Source organism: Juglans microcarpa x Juglans regia, chromosome 1S (genome assembly GCF_004785595.1).
Source record: "Juglans microcarpa x Juglans regia isolate MS1-56 chromosome 1S, Jm3101_v1.0, whole genome shotgun sequence".
In the NCBI taxonomy this organism is placed as follows: Eukaryota; Viridiplantae; Streptophyta; class Magnoliopsida; order Fagales; family Juglandaceae; genus Juglans; species Juglans microcarpa x Juglans regia.
The window spans coordinates 29,782,277-29,798,436 of record NC_054595.1 but is presented as its reverse complement, the minus strand read 5'-3'; the positions used below and the strand labels follow the sequence as shown (position 1 = coordinate 29,798,436).

Below are 16,160 nucleotides of genomic sequence, written 5' to 3'. Positions count from 1 at the left end.
TGTGGGGGTGTAAGGTGGTAAATCAATTGATAGGTAAATTATTTTATATAGTAATTGGTAAGAGCTTGAAAAAGTAAGATTTTTTTTACGAGATTAATTGAAATATTTAATTAAGAACACTCATGATCTTCAATGAAATTTAGTATTAATATTCATTTAACTACTTGAATCATTTGTGCATCATGGTAATGTCTTTTTATTATTATTATTATTATTTGCTTGGTTCAATTAATGTGATCTACTTTGGACAACATTATCCAAGTGTTTTCATTGAGAATCATAAATGTCCAGATATTTCACGAGAACAGACAAAAAATTAGAACCCCAAAATTTTTTCACGATTGAGATATTCTCTCTCCATTAATCTTGGTGAATTGAATTTAGAAAGTCCTGAAAGTGTTTCATTGAGACAATCATAATTAGTACGTACTCATGCAATACTTAAGAACATGAAATCTTTAATTGGACGACAACACTAATTAATATAATCAGCCAAAAAACTTTAAGCATTTGTAAAATAACAATCTCATAATATAATGGCTGGAAAACAAAAGATATCAATCAGCAATGATGCGACATCGATCTAACTAAAAATTTTGAACTGGCACATTAAAATCAACATCCCCAAAAAAGGCACATGGCTTTAGCCAAACACAACACATCATCCTTTGGCCCACGGTAAACCCAAAAAACAACGTTTGAATTAGAAGACATGCGGCTAGCTAATTAGTATTGCCATCGTATGCTAATTGTGTGTGTTTAATGTTTATGATCTTATCGTTTCTTGTTTCGCAAGACTGGTATACTGTATACATCATCATCATGTACATAAAACAATGTGCGTTTTTCAAATTTAACTTTTGACCAATTCGACGGCTATAATCGGACCGCAGACTGGCTCTAGCAGATCACGTATGCATCGTCACCGCTATTTACTTCTGTTTTTTTTATTTTTTCTCTTTACATTTTTTAATATATTTAAATATTTTTTTTAAATACATCAATACATTTAAAATCACTTATTTAACTAAAAAAAAATTTCCAAATAATCAAGTAAGCAGTAAGAATTGCTGAGCACGACAGCTTTTTCCTTCAATGTGTATATATATATATATATTTTTAGCAGTACTACTCTGACGTTGGGTAGTATCGATCATTTAAAATGTTGTTTCTATTTTTTTTAATTTTTTATTTATATTTTTTTATTATTTTAAAATATTTTTAAAAAATATAAAAAAATATTAATATTATAGTCACTTCTTTAACTATTAAATAAAAATAAAAATTTAAAAAAAATTAAAATATATGAAGTGTCAAAATAAAGAGGTAAATAAAGTGGATAAAATAGTATTTTTCATATATTTTATAATTAAGATAAAAATTCTAAGAATATGCTACAAAATGGTAAGCTTAATTATTTTGTGGCTAAGATTTTTTAGATCAATTGATAACATTTTGATATCTCGTTAAGAGAATCAAGAATCGAATCTCTCCTCTCTCGTATATAAAAAAAAATTACATTATGAATTTGTCTCTTTCATTTTAAATCTAAAATTTCAGACGAAAACTCTAGGAATCTAAATCTTAATTAAATTACTTTAGTTTTATTTTTTTTTTTTTTTTTTTAAAGAAGTCTACTCCTATCCTCAATAGTCTTCGTCTACCCTAATTAATTAACACAAAAATGTTTGAAAAAAAATAATAGGTTGATAGTGACAAGAAGAATAATAAATACTTAAATTAAGAAGTGATCTATGCCTGCTGAAGAGCACTAATATTGGACTCATCAAATTTATCTTCAAATTTTGATGAAAAATATATATTTTTCATATATCTAAAATTTCCTTATCCATAACTCTATATTGGATTAGCTATTGAATTCATCAAAATATTAATATAATATTAATTTTTTAATAATAATATACTTTTTTTCATATTTTATAATTATACTAATCACATGTTAATTAATAATTTAATTTGATTCTTACATTATTATTACAAGATGGTTGGAAATTAAACGTGAATAAAAAAGACCATTGGAGATTAAAAGTGAATAAAAAATATATTTGAAGAATGAACAGTAGCTCTTCAAATTTGAAAAATATATATCCATTTACTGTAGTTCAAAATTTCATACTTATCCTTTTGGCTAATTCAATGCAGCTCTCTTTTGATGGAATTCATTATATTTTACATTTGACTAGATTTTTGATGAAATCAATAACAATATTCTTAGAAGTAAAGAAATAGATAATTAAAGCGAAAAAATAAGTTACAATTAACGTCTCATTTGGTTATAACATTCACATGAGATGAGATGAGATGTTTTGTTAAAAATTAAATAAAATATTGTTATAATATAAATTTTTAATTTTATTTTTATTTTAAAATTTAAAAAAATTGAATTATTTATTATATTTTATAGAATAATTTGATAAAATTTTAATAATTATACTAAATGAGTTGATTTCCCAAGTTTACGCGGATCCACTTGTAAATCCGGCGTGATCAAAGCTTTTCCTTTCCCTCTCGACCAGTAGCATTATTTTATTTATATCTGACTTATTTATTTTATATCAATTCTTTTTTAAGCATATTTTTTTATATCAATTCTATTTTAAGCATATTTTTTTATATCAATTCTTTTTTAAGCATATTTTTTTTAATCATTTGGAAAAATTAAAAATTGATCAGAAATGAAAATTGCAGCCGCCTGATATTTTCCGGATCAAAAAGCATATCTCACTCGGAGGACCGGATCAGACAGCAAAACTAATCCTAGAAGTTGACAGCATAAAAATAACCCAACCCAAAATTCTCGCAGCCGTCTCGTAGTCAGTCTGTCAAACAGGCATTAAAAAAAGGACATACTGCCATATTCGAGCAATATTAGAACCAGCCCCCCAGTACCTAACTTTCCTTAGGAAAAACTCCATCAATCCCAGGAATTAAAGAGAGAGGACATTAATATGCCAGCTTCCTCCCTACAATTCCACAGAACCAATCCCACCAATATTCACACCGCAACCGCTACCCTCAACCGCCATAAACACTCCCAAATCAACCCTCTTTTGCACAACCGAGTCGACCCAGTACCCGACTTGGTGGCCTTCCACCACACCCACACCCTCGGGTCCAACCAGTGCTGCTCCGCTGTGGTCCAGACCATCGACGCTCCCGTCTCGACCGTCTGGTCCTTGGTCCGACGATTCGACAAGCCGCAGGCCTACAAGCACTTCCTCAAGAGCTGCCACGTCATCGACGGCGACGGTGACGTGGGCACTATCCGAGAGGTCCAAGTGGTGTCGGGACTGCCCGCCGCCTCCAGCACCGAGCGCCTCGAGATCCTCGATGACGAGCGCCACGTCCTCAGCTTTAGCGTCGTCGGTGGGGACCACCGTCTCCACAATTACCGGTCCGTTACCACCCTTCATGCCGCCTCGTCCGCCGTCAACAGTACGATAGTGGTCGAGTCCTATGTTGTTGATGTGCCGCCGGGTAATACCAAGGAAGAGACGTGCGTGTTTGTGGATACAATAGTACGTTGCAATTTAAAATCTTTGGCTCAGGTCGCTAAGAATACAGCGAGAAACTAGCAAATTAAATATATATTTTAATGCTCATGAATGATTCTTTTGCTTCTTTTCTGATTTCTGATATAGCCATATGGGTCGATTGAATCGTGTATCATGGATCATTGAGACCCACACGGGGAATTGGTAGTACTGTGCTTAGGTTTTCTGATGGCTCTCTCAGATGGCAATGGCTGGAGCTGATACCCTGATATATGTAATATCATATTAAGTACTGCCATATATATAATATATATATATATGTATGTGTATGTATGTATATGTTATACTGTTTCCCTTAACCATCGATCCTTTCTGGAGATCGCTAGCTAGCTCCTACATTAAGCGCGGTACAATTCATGTAGTGTATTTTTATCATGTTTTATGTATGGTCATACAATATATGTGTGTTCTTTTGGGAATTTTCTGCGTTTTTTCAAAAAAGAAGAATAGAAAATCTGAGCGGACATGTTTTGTGTATGTAGCTTGGAAGATGCAGTACTCTATATGTAATTCAGTGTGAATTGTCAGTAAGTTTGCTCTCATGTTTTCCAACTTCCTTAGTTCTTCTCTAGTTTCTTAATGTTCTTCTTGCACCGATCAAGTGGAACCCTAGTTCTCAGAAGATATTTTTTGCAGATCGAAGAAATTAATCAGTGACAAGTACTCCTGAAGCCTAAAAATGATTCAACTTTGTTGTGAGCGTAATGGATTAATTCAGATGTGGCCCTTTTCAATAAATTAAACAATGTACGTACGTGCGATGCGTTTATTAATCTCCCTGGGGAATTTGAGACTGCAGGAAAATCGACGTTGTCCATCAGTACTATACTTTACCATTATATTCCTCCGAGACAGCTTAATATATGTTAAGTCGTCATTCCAGGAGGATATAGTACTGCTATATATATACATACATATATGTATATATGTATGTATGTATGTATATATATAGGGTCATGTGAAGATAATTAGAAACACAGATAAATATTACTGCGCGTAAAGCACGCCGTGATTCGTGAATATTGTGACTTTTTTACCGCGAACGAGTACTTTATTAATTAATTATGTTGACCATATATATATATATATATATATATATATATATGCTTTCTGATAAATCCTAGTCATGATTTCACTGTCCTTTCAGTTCATCATATATTTGATTCTATTGTAGAGGTACTTAAATAATTAAATTTAATTTCAATTATATACATGATCATAGCTAGAATTTTCTTTTTCAAAGGCCTGGGATTAATTTTCGTATATATTAGTCCATGCATGCATGCACGGAGAGTACATATTTGAATCTTGCATTAAAATATATAGTACTGGGCTTTGCATGGATCAGGGAATCAACATCAGCGACACTGCAACTTGACTTTAATTAATTAATATATAACTCAACTTGTAGAAGCAGAGGCAGCACCAAATTAATATCCGGGCCCGATCGATCGCCCTATATATTGTTTTTTTTTTTTTTTTTTTTTTTTCTATATGCAATATTACATGTTGTGCATGTGTTGGAAGGATATATATGGACTTGCAAGTTGGTTTGCAAGTGGGCAACGAACGTGGCGTACTTTAATTTATAATGTGTCCCGCTTGTTTGCATGAGACATGATTAAAATCAAAATCCACGCATTTCGTTTTGTCCCACCGCGGGAGATCATTTGACTGGACAACTATATATATATATATATATATATATATATATGAAAATTAGCCATCATCACTTCATGACTATTAATTTGGATATACTCAGTACGTACTCACATGTAGCGGGTAAATTATGTTGAACATGGTTGAGTTTGAAAACTGTAGTACAGTTTTAAAGATGTAGGAAATGGTTTTAAATTAATTAAGAACCAAAATATATCATAGGCCGTTGTTCTTTTCAATTTTATATTTGATTAAAAAAAATTATTTTTCTTAATTTCCTGTGTCTTTGAAACAATATTCATGAATGCTATAATTTACAGTACGTACAGACCCTTTTCTAATTTCCTTTCATTGGATGATCTCCCGGCTGCGTCGACGGTACTGCTTCAAATGAAATGGGTTAAATTAATGCCACTTGCGTGCAAGCTCTCGATCGTCCACATGCAGGCAGCTAGCTAGACAGTTCATCCGATCCGAAAGAAAGAACGAGGATTTCGATCAAGATCAAATTCGATCGCATGATCTATATATGCATGCATGCATGGTTAAGGATAGAATAACTTGGCAAAAAGAAGGTCATTCCAAGTGTCTTGAAGGCCAGGCAAACACCAATGCACACAATCTGCATAACTAACAGGGTTTGCTAACTGTTCAGGAGTCAATGGGTTCCATTGCTTCTTGTAGATTGAAGTGTGGGCGTCTTTCCGATAACCTGAGAGTTGGGTGATATTGAGAAATGTAATGGGAAACTTCGATCTATCAAATACTTCTCCAATCACATGCATTATGCTTTTTTGGCAATCTGAACTCCAATAATTTTGATCTTCAATCAGTGTTGTCTCATTGTAACAGTTGTGGCCTGGTTCACCTCCCCAGTCTATACTCCTGCGCGCATCCCAAATTTTAAAACGAAGTAGTAATTATTAGTGTACGTACGTGCATGGTGATATTATATATGTGTGTGTGTGTGGGCAGCTGTACGTGCAGGTGGTATCTTTCATGCACATTGCACATTGCACCTTGCAAATATATGTGTATATATAATCATCATGACTTGCGACGTTGGTAATTATATATTACTGGCCGGATTGGGAGCTGGTGAGAGATCATCTCTACTCTCTCCCGGCTAGGCTTGTAAGTTTCATTAACAGGTATCTACAAAAGCATGCTGCATGGCATATTCTATTTATTAAAATGCTCAGACGCCATATATAGTAAATTCGTGCATGGGATATACATTATTAATATATTCAATTCTGTCAAGTACTAAGTACTGCTCTATATTTCTCTCTTAATTATTTGGTACCATCCACCCTAAAATCACTGTTGCGGTCAGTTTGTCACCAAAATAATGATTGATAGAATTTATTTCTAAGTTTCTAACACTATGTATATGCGTGGTGTACACATTCCTGAACCAACTAATTAGAATGCAATATATATATATATATATATATATGTATTCATGCATATAAAAAAGGAGAGAGCCAATATATATTTGAGATGGCAAGTATATACGCTATTTGAGTCTTGAGATCGGAGTTCTTACTTTGCATGAGAAGGCGACATGCTAGTGAAGAAGACCCTTGTCTTCTTAGGGTCCATGTTCTTCTGCACCCATCTCAACATACTTTTCATTGCCATTCGATAAGCATCCTCAGTTGACAACTCAATAATTTCTTTAACGTCATCATCGAAAGATCCTAGTCTGAAAACTTAAGCCATTAAAGCAATTTGGAGAAGATAACATGGAAGTGAAAACGTTTTCTATTTTTAAGAAAAAGAACTTACAATATCTTCATCTTCAAGCCAGTCATCCACCAAAGATAGGTATTGAATACTAATATATCAACACCTTTCCAATGTCGGCCATGCTTATTGATTGAACCTTTCCTAACAATCCTATCAGATATTTTATGAACAACAGCATTGTCTGCGTTTGATTCTAGAAGAAATGGTGCCCAATAGAACTCGATTGTGGCATTGTATTCCTGGACGTTGGGAAACAAAAATAAAAAGAAAAGTTAGATAACGATAAAGCATGCAAAATGAGGGCATGCAGTACTGTAAATTAAGTAGTAATTGAATGTCACCTTGGCTGTGAAAACGGTGAGTGAATCAAAAGTTTCCATGGATTTGGCATCCTCGGCTATAATTGAATGGAGAAGACAAACAAATGAAACATATTGACCCCGGTTGAGGGAATCCCCAACAAACATCATCCTCTTTCCTCGGAGTGTCTCGAGCATCAATGTGGCATTGAAACTGTGCATTATAAATTTGAGGCGAGAACATTATGTGCATGTGATGCATTTACAAAGACAAAAACATATGAATTCGAAAGAAACTGACCACAAAATGTGTCTATTTGATCAAATTTCATTAACTCTCTCGAAAACCATTAATGTTATTATTATTATTATTTGTTTGCATGCATCAGTACGTACGGCAAATATTACAAATAAACAAGATCGGTACAATGTTCTTCCCGTGGACCCAACATATGAAATATTTAATTGAATAGATGAAATATAAAATCATATTCAAACTCAAGAACTCCAAGTAATCAGGTCGTGTTTAGAAAAAAAATCGAAAGAAGAACGATTTTTAAGGGTTGGGAGTGGACATGCGATTAACTAGAAACAAAATTGGGATCAGACAATTGAAGGGGATAGAACTGATGTAAATGTTTCCAATAGTTCCATTGAATGCAACCGACTTTACGATACTATGTGCAACAAAACTTGGCTCACACTGTTAAATTCTTGTTTTCTAGTCCACAGAATGTTCTGTTAAGAATGAAAAGGATAATCATGGACCATATGGTGGGCCGTACCAACCGGCCCATACTATGGACTAAACTCAACTCTCGAACCAATTTCCTTAAGTTCGGACTAGGTAGATGGGCCAGCACTGGCATGATATAGTGGGCCGTGCCCACCTCCATAAGTGGACACGTGGAAAGAAAACTTCGAAAGTGGGCTCCACTTCGACAACCAGATGCCGCATGTCACTTTCTGGGAGATAGAAAAGAGACGTGCTCCCATTAAAATTACTGTAGCGGTTGATTTGGTATTCAAGTAATGATAAACACACATCCCACCGGGCGTTCCACCTCAAACGTCACGTCCCAGGTCGTGCATCGCAACTGTCCGCCGACTTGACTAATCAAACCTTACCCACTATTTATAAGGAATATTGATATTATAAAAATAAATTTATAAATTAAATTGATATGATATATTAAATTTATTTTATTATAAAATTAACGTTTTTACAATTTAATATATCATGTTAATTTTTTAATTTATTTTCATATAATCTTTTTATGAGCAAAATATTTTTTTTTTAAATCTTTCCAATGAGTTAGAAAATGGGAAGCCAATAAAACACAGATAATATCCATTCATTTATAAAATACCTCTTTAAAAAGTCTATAGTTAATCACAATATATCTTGTAGCTATTGAAAATTATAACCTTCCCATCAATTACACACACATATAAAACTTTTAGGAATTGTCGAATTGGTATTTGACCGACACCCCCCCCAACCCAGAATAGATGGTATTGAATAATTTCCAATCTTCCAATCTAAGTGCATGACAATTTTGAACTTAACCATGCAGCTTCTTGATAAGCATTTTATAAATGCCATGTTTGGTACTACTTGAAGGATCTAAACAAAATGAACTCACCTGGGAAGAGAGCAATCGTGGGGCTGCCATCTCCAAAACTGATAATCCTTCTCAGGTCGTCCGTGTTCCTGGCAGGTCAACTGTGGCTGTATATACGGACAGTCCGATTCTTGGTAATGAGGCCGATTCGACTCGTCCCGAACCCACCTCCCGCTGAACACGTCACATCCGTCCTCGGTCTGTCCTATTGCGAACGGCAACTTCTCCCACTTCTTCTCTAAACCCCAAAACACGCCAAAATTAACCCAAACTGATCCGTGAGCCCCAACTTTCTCAGATTATATGTGGCACATATGAGTCTATGAAATTTTCACTGGGATTAAATGGGTTGAGTCAACTCACCGGTTCGGGGGGGCAGGTTGGTCCTGGTCGGAGGCGGCGCGAGTTGGATTGGTTGGCTGAAAAGGCAAATGAAGTCCTCGCCGTAGAGAACGGCTACCAAAACAATGAAAGATAGTAAGGTGAAGAGGTAGGGAGAGAGACGAGCCTTCCGGAGAAGAGGGGAGGAAGCTGAGAGAGTTGTCTTCATTTGTTTGTACGTATGTTTACGAATGGAAGTCTTACACGATGGTGTACTGCGTCTTGAATAAATATAAGAATTAAGAACTATGCAGGTTGGAGAATCAATGACGTGTTGGGAGCCCAATTTATTGATATAAGTTAAAGATTATTATAAATCATATAATATATGGTGGTTCATTAATCCAATAGATCAGTGATATATTATATTGTTTATACATTTTCCAGCCTAAATATATATATATATATATATATTGTTCATATGTTATGTATTTAAATAAATCAGGGCATTTTCACTTTTTAATAAAGACCTGCCTGCAAGATAGGGTTGCTTGCTAGAAATTCTCTAAGTTGGCTAAAATGTCCATATTTCTCGCGGTATGTTGGTATATGAATGACTGACAGAGATGTCAACTCTCAGACTCATCTCAGTGTTTAATTTGTTGGAAAGAAATGAAAAGGAAGGAAATAATATATCAGCCTTGACTAGAAAGAAGTATTAAGAAGGAAAGGCCTTGATGAAGAAGGGTAGTGATCTAGTGGGTGGTCCTGGAGGTAATTAATTATAGTCATGTCGCTTGGCCTCGAAGCTAAGACTATAATCTCCATTCCATTAGAAAAACGTCAATAATTACAATCATTAGGTTTAGATAGAAAGCCAAGAAGCATGATTTAAATATAGAAAGGGTTTAGGTATAGAATTATTGTTGGGTATTTGGTAACATTTCAGTTTCAGGTAGTTGCCAAGCCACCTGCTCTTTTACCAGAAACGACAATGGAGACAGCCAGCAGGGCTAGCTGTAATTAGCAATGCACGCACCCAAGCTGATACTCAAGGAAGGCATTGTAATTTGTACAGAGATTGATCAACTAATTATAAATTTAGGTTCTTTGAAACTAAATTCTCAAATCCTTCTTAAAATCCTGCACGGGTTGCCATCCTCCACCTCCTAAGTTGGGGAAGGGACAACATATCGAATGTGTTCGACCGAACGAGTGGGATCAGGGATAGCCCCCTGCTTCGAAAATACGAGATAAGCAAATGTCACGATTTTAATTAAGTTCTTTCTTTCTTTCTATCATCTCCATTTATTTATTTTTATCAAATTAAGGTGGAGAAGAGAAACAGGTGGGCAGATTCGAATGATTCAGAAACATAAAGCTTCATTTTGATTGTAATTTACGCATATGCTACATTGTGATTTGTTTCTTTTCTCAAAAGCTAAGCAAGAGCTTAGCAGGCAACCTCAGCCCATAACTTTTTTCCAGCCATTTTATCTTCTCTTTTATCCTTTTTTTTTTTTTTTTCATTTATTTAAACCACGCCTGATCTAAGTAAATTTAGATTCGAATTCAGTATATGACCACCACTCTCAATAGTTATACCGTCATTTATGTTATTTAGCTTATTAGTGACATGTCTTACCAAAGCGATCTATAATTCATATTATCCTTTGAATCGCCCAGTAAAAAATGTCAGTGGATATGAGTTTTACTTCATTCCAAAGAGTTCATAGAGACTAATCTATAATTACTGAAGCGATCTATAATATTCCCGATTGGGCATTTTATTTATTTTTAGTTTATTTTTTATTTAGTGATTAAGAAAATATGCATTTTTTTATTTTTTTAAAAATATTTAAAAGTGTTAAAAAAAATGATGTGAAAAAAAAAATCAAAAATTCTTTAAAATATTTTTTACATCAATTTTTAACACTTTTAAATATTTTTAAAAAAATAAAAAAATTCACAATATTATTAAAAAATATTTTCCTAATCACTAAGTTAAAATAAAAAATAAAAATAAAAAAAGCCCAATCGGGCAAAGAAAACCGGAATCGGGCTCCGTAGCATTAGCCTTTGTAAAATAAACGAAGCTAAAAAAATCACAAAATTGGCATGGGCCTTTGGACTACAACGAAAAAAAAACTATCAACCGAAGTGGGCCTTCTCATAGGCTATGAGCCCAAAGAGCATTCTTATTAAGCTCGTTAACCTGATGACATATTTTCAAAATTTAATCTCCTTTTTTTATAGGTAGGTGAAATTTAATTGGGATAACTATTTAGTTTATAACCCTCTCTATTTATTATTGAGTTATTTTATTATTAAACTGGTTAATAAAACATACTATTTATGTAGTAAAATTTGATTTATAAAATTTAAAATTTAAAATTTATATTATAAAATATAAATAATTTTATAAATAAAAAATTTCATTAATATATATTAATTTGTTGCCCCAGAAAAAGTGATAACCATATTAGTAATGCCAAAATAAACAATTATGGAAAAACTAAACATATTAGTTTTGGCGAATTGTGCAACTATGGAAAAACTTAAGGAGATGTGAGAGAATTTACAATTGAATGAAGAAGAAGAGGACGCTATTGTTATTGAGGGGGAATGAATCACAGAAGTCCTAAAGAAAGGAGATCAAAGCTTAATTGGGAAGATCTGGTCTGAGAGACAGATTGGGAAACGGGCGGTGGAGTCTACTATGGCCAAGGTTTGGCGACTAAGCAAACCAGCCACTTTCACTAAGATGGGGCAGAACACTTTTATCATCACATTTGCCACTCATGCCGATAAAAATCGAGTGGTGAATGGGAGGCCTTGGCTTTTTTTATGGTAATATGTTTGTGATGAATGCATTCGATAGGTATACTCCACTCAGCAATATGTCTTCTGATATGGCATCTATGTGGGTCCAATTCCATAACTTACCACTGGTTGGGATGTCCAAAGACTTCGGAACAAAGATAGAGAGTTCTCTAGGTGTGGTGGAGGCTGTTGAAGTTGATACTGATGATGTGGGTGGGGTTATTCCCTGCGGGTGAGAATCTTATTAGACTTAACGAAGCCATTGGCGAGGGGTCGAACGGTGATGTTGCAGGATGTGAAGACATGGATTCCAATTTAGTATGAAAAACTCCCCAGGTTCTGCATGTAGTGTGGGCGTGTGATTCATGATAAATCAGGGTGCCCATCTTCATCTGCTATGGCAACAGGTAGCAAACAGTTTGGTAGTTAGTTGCGGGCAGAAGCAGGAGGTCAAAAATTCAAGACGTTTGCCTCGTCTGGAAGCAGTTCGACATGGAAGAAGGTACAGCCAGAGATGGGGAATCAGGCGGTGGAGGACGGTGGTGATAAGGTGGATGATAATTCAAAATGTAACTGTGGATCATTCTCCGAACAATCTGTTATTGGAAGCGGGAATGTAGGAGATATGCCTCTAGTATTACGGAGGGATCCGAGCAAGTCAGTTGAGATTCCTAAATTAAATGAAAAGGAGAAATCACAGATGGAAAATGTGAGGATAATGCTGGATTTGGTGGAAGTTAACGGTTTTAATGGCATTTTGAATAATGGGAAGGAACGGCTCAGTGAGATGGGCTCTCCACAGGCCCAAGTCCACATAGAGTTTTTGGCCTAGAAAACTTTACAGACCTCAAGAAATACTTGGAAGAAGCGTGCTCGTAAACCAAATCAGTCTGTCTCTACTCAACCATTGAGCTTGGGTACTAAACGAGCTTTAAAAGATTCAGTGAGTGGTATCTCTACTCGAATGGGGGAAAGTAGAAGGATAATAGAACTAGCTGAAAGGAATGTTCAAAAGGATTCAGATGCCTTCTGTTTGGATGAAGACCAAACACATATGACATCGGCAATGGCTGTTGAACAGCCCTGCCGACCCCAATGAAGCTCCTAAGTTAGAACTCTCGTGGGCTTGGGAACCCACGGGGAGTTCGGAACCCAGGGGAGTTCGGAACCCAAGGGAGTTCGAGCCCTCTCTGATTTAGTTAGAGAGGAAGATCCCAAAGTCTTGTTCTTACAAGAGACTAGACTACATGAGAAGGTGATGACAAGATTGAAATATCGTTTGGGGTTTGAAAATTGTTTGTCTGTTAGTAGTGAAGGAAAAAATGGAGGTATTACCTTATTTTGGAAGCAGGAGATTACTGTGATTATACAGAATTTCTCCCGATATCACATTCAAGCTTCTATCCAAGATCTAACTGCATCTTCAGAACTATGGTTTTTTACTGGAGTGTATGGCAATCCTGAAGCAAGTAAAAGACAGGAGACCTAGAACTTATTGAGATCTCTCAAGGTACCAATAGATGAAGGATGGCTATTGATGGGAGATTTTAATGAGATACTGAGTTCTAATGAGAAGTGTGGGGGGAGGAGGAGATCAGAAAAACAAATGCAGGATTTTAGAGAGATGATGGATGATTGTGAATTGTTGGATGTGGGATTTCATGGTACACTATTCACCTGGTGTAATAAAAGGGAACCTGCTTTTTGCATCAGTGAGAGATTGGATCGTTGTTTAGCAAATCTGAAATGGAGTTCAATATTCCCAATGGCTTCTGTAAGACATGGTAGTGCAGCTTACTCTGATCATGTCCCTATTACCATGCATTTACAGTATGAAGTACCACAAAGAAGCAGGAAGAAGTTATTTCGCTTTGAAGCTATGTGGGTGGAAGATGCATGTTATAAAAATGTTATAGCTAATGCATGGAGGGGGAGTGATGGAGGTAGAAGTATGGAGGGTGTGATGAGCCAAATTAAAAGATGCGGAGAGCAATTAGTCTCTTGGAATAGAAGAAGTTTTGGCAATGTCCAAAAGAATCTGAAGAAGGCAAAATTGCAGTTACATTTACTCCAAGAGTCTGGCCCAAGGGGACATAACCAAGATGAGATAAAAAAAGGCACGTGCAAAGGTGCATAAGTGGTTAGAAAGGGGTGAGATAATGTGGAAGCAAAGATCAAGAGTTTTATGGCTAACAGAAGGGGATAAAAATACTTTTTTCTTTCACCATAAGGCTTCACAGAGAAGGGCAAGAAACTTGATTATGGGTATACGTGACTCCTTGGGAAATTGGCAGGTGGATGAAGCTAGAGATCAAGTGATTATTGATTATTTTCAAGATATCTTTACTGCTTCAGAGGATAGAGGCAACCTACAATTTCTTGATAGTTTGAGGGGAAGGATAACTACTGAGATGAAGGAAAAGCTTGAAAGGGGCTTTGTTGTTGAAGAAGTAGAAGTTGCCCTCAAGGAAATGCATCCCACCAAAGCACCTGGACCAGATGGTATGAGCCCTTTGTTTTATCAAAAGTATTGGTCTGTTGTGGGTAGGGATGTTACAACTGCTGTTTTGAATGCTCTTAATAGTGGTACTTTCCCTGCTCAACTAAATCATACTTTTGTTACCTTAATACCAAAAAAAAAAGAAAGCTGAATTGGTTTCTGAATTTAGACCAATAAGTCTCTGTAATGTGGTTTATAAATTAGTGTCTAAAGTACTTGCAAATTGAACTAAAGAGCATTCTACCTGATCTAATATCCAAGTCTCAGTGTGCATTTGTCCCAGGCAGGCTAATTTCTGACAATGTTCTTATTGCATATGAGCTGGTGCATTTCATTAGCAGGAAGAGGCAAGGGAAGAATGGCTTTATGTCACTCAAACTTGATATGAGCAAAACTTATGATCGAATTGAGTGGGATTTTCTTGAGAAAGTGATGCTGAAAATGAGATTTGGTGTGAAATGTATTGGCTTAATTATGCACTGTGTTAAGTCAGTTTGATTTTCTATTTTGGTGAATGGGGAACCGAAGGGGCCAATATTTCCTAGTAGAGGGATAAGGCAAGGGGATCCCATTTCCTCTTATCTATTCTTACTACGTACTGAGGGCCTTATTTCACTATTAAAGCAAGTTGATGTGGCTGGTGCAGTAGAAGGAATTCGAGTATGCAGAGGGGCTCCAATGGTTAATCACCTTATGTTTGCAGATGACAGTGTTTTATTTTGCAGGGCTAACCTACAAACAAACATGAATATTCTTCATTTATTGGAGAGATATGAACAAGCATCTAGCCAAAAAGTGAACAAGGAGAAGACTTCCATGGTTTTTAGCAAGACAATTCCTACAAGTTTGCAAATTGAAATTATGCAGTTTTGGGGAGTTCAAAGACACCAACAGTATGACAGATATTTGGGGCTTCCATCCTTGATTGGTAGAAGAAAACACCATGCTTTTTCTGAGATAAAGGCAAAGGTTTGGCAGAAACAAAAAGGGTGGAAGGAAAAACTCTTATCACAAGGAGGGAAAGATGTACTTATTAAAGCTGTTGCACTATCTATTCCCACTTACTCTACGAGCTGCTTTAAGCTTCCTATGTCTTTGTGTCATGAGCTAGAGAATTTGATTGTTAAGTTCTGGTGGGTCAAAGGAATGTAGAAAATAAACTAAGATGGGTAAGTTGGAGAAAACTATGCAAGTCAAAAGGCCATGGTGGTATGGGTTTTAAAGACTTACACAATTTCAACATGACTCTTCTAGCCAAACAAGGATGGAGGATTTTAAAGGAGGAAAACTCACTGTTGCTTAACATCTTTAAAGCCAAGTATTTTCCAACAACAAGTTTTAAAGATGCTAAGATAGGTGCAACACCTTCCTATGTATGAAGGGGTATATGGGAGGCAAAAACCTTACTGTTACAAGGATGTCGATGGAGGGTAGGTGATGGTAAGGCCATAAATATTTGGACGGATTACTGGCTGTCTCATCACAAACTTATCCCAGTCCCAGATTCTGTCTCACAAGCACAAATGGAATGGACAGTTTCTAAGCTTATTGATGACAACACTAAGAGATGGGATATGGAAAAGATTACAAGATTTTTACCCCCAAG

General features: G+C 35.6%; 2 protein-coding genes across 2 annotated transcripts; one reads left to right on the top strand and one right to left on the bottom strand.

Moving 5' to 3' along the window:
- Positions 1–2,889: 2,889 nt before the first annotated feature.
- On the top strand, positions 2,890–3,750 carry LOC121246606 (abscisic acid receptor PYL4-like). The gene has a single exon (XM_041144792.1). The coding sequence runs from the start codon at positions 2,970–2,972 to the stop codon at positions 3,594–3,596; it is 627 nt and encodes a 208-aa protein (XP_041000726.1). The 5' UTR covers positions 2,890–2,969; the 3' UTR covers positions 3,597–3,750.
- A 1,715-nt stretch (positions 3,751–5,465) lies between these two features.
- On the bottom strand, positions 5,466–9,575 carry LOC121246604 (protein trichome birefringence-like 33). Its single transcript, XM_041144789.1, has 6 exons — positions 9,274–9,575; positions 8,932–9,148; positions 7,328–7,499; positions 7,026–7,225; positions 6,784–6,942; positions 5,466–6,119 (listed from the first exon to the last, which is right to left on the bottom strand). Exons 1-6 carry the CDS (start codon positions 9,458–9,460, stop codon positions 5,780–5,782), a joined length of 1,275 nt encoding a protein of 424 aa, XP_041000723.1. The 5' UTR covers positions 9,461–9,575; the 3' UTR covers positions 5,466–5,779.
- Positions 9,576–16,160: the final 6,585 nt, after the last annotated feature.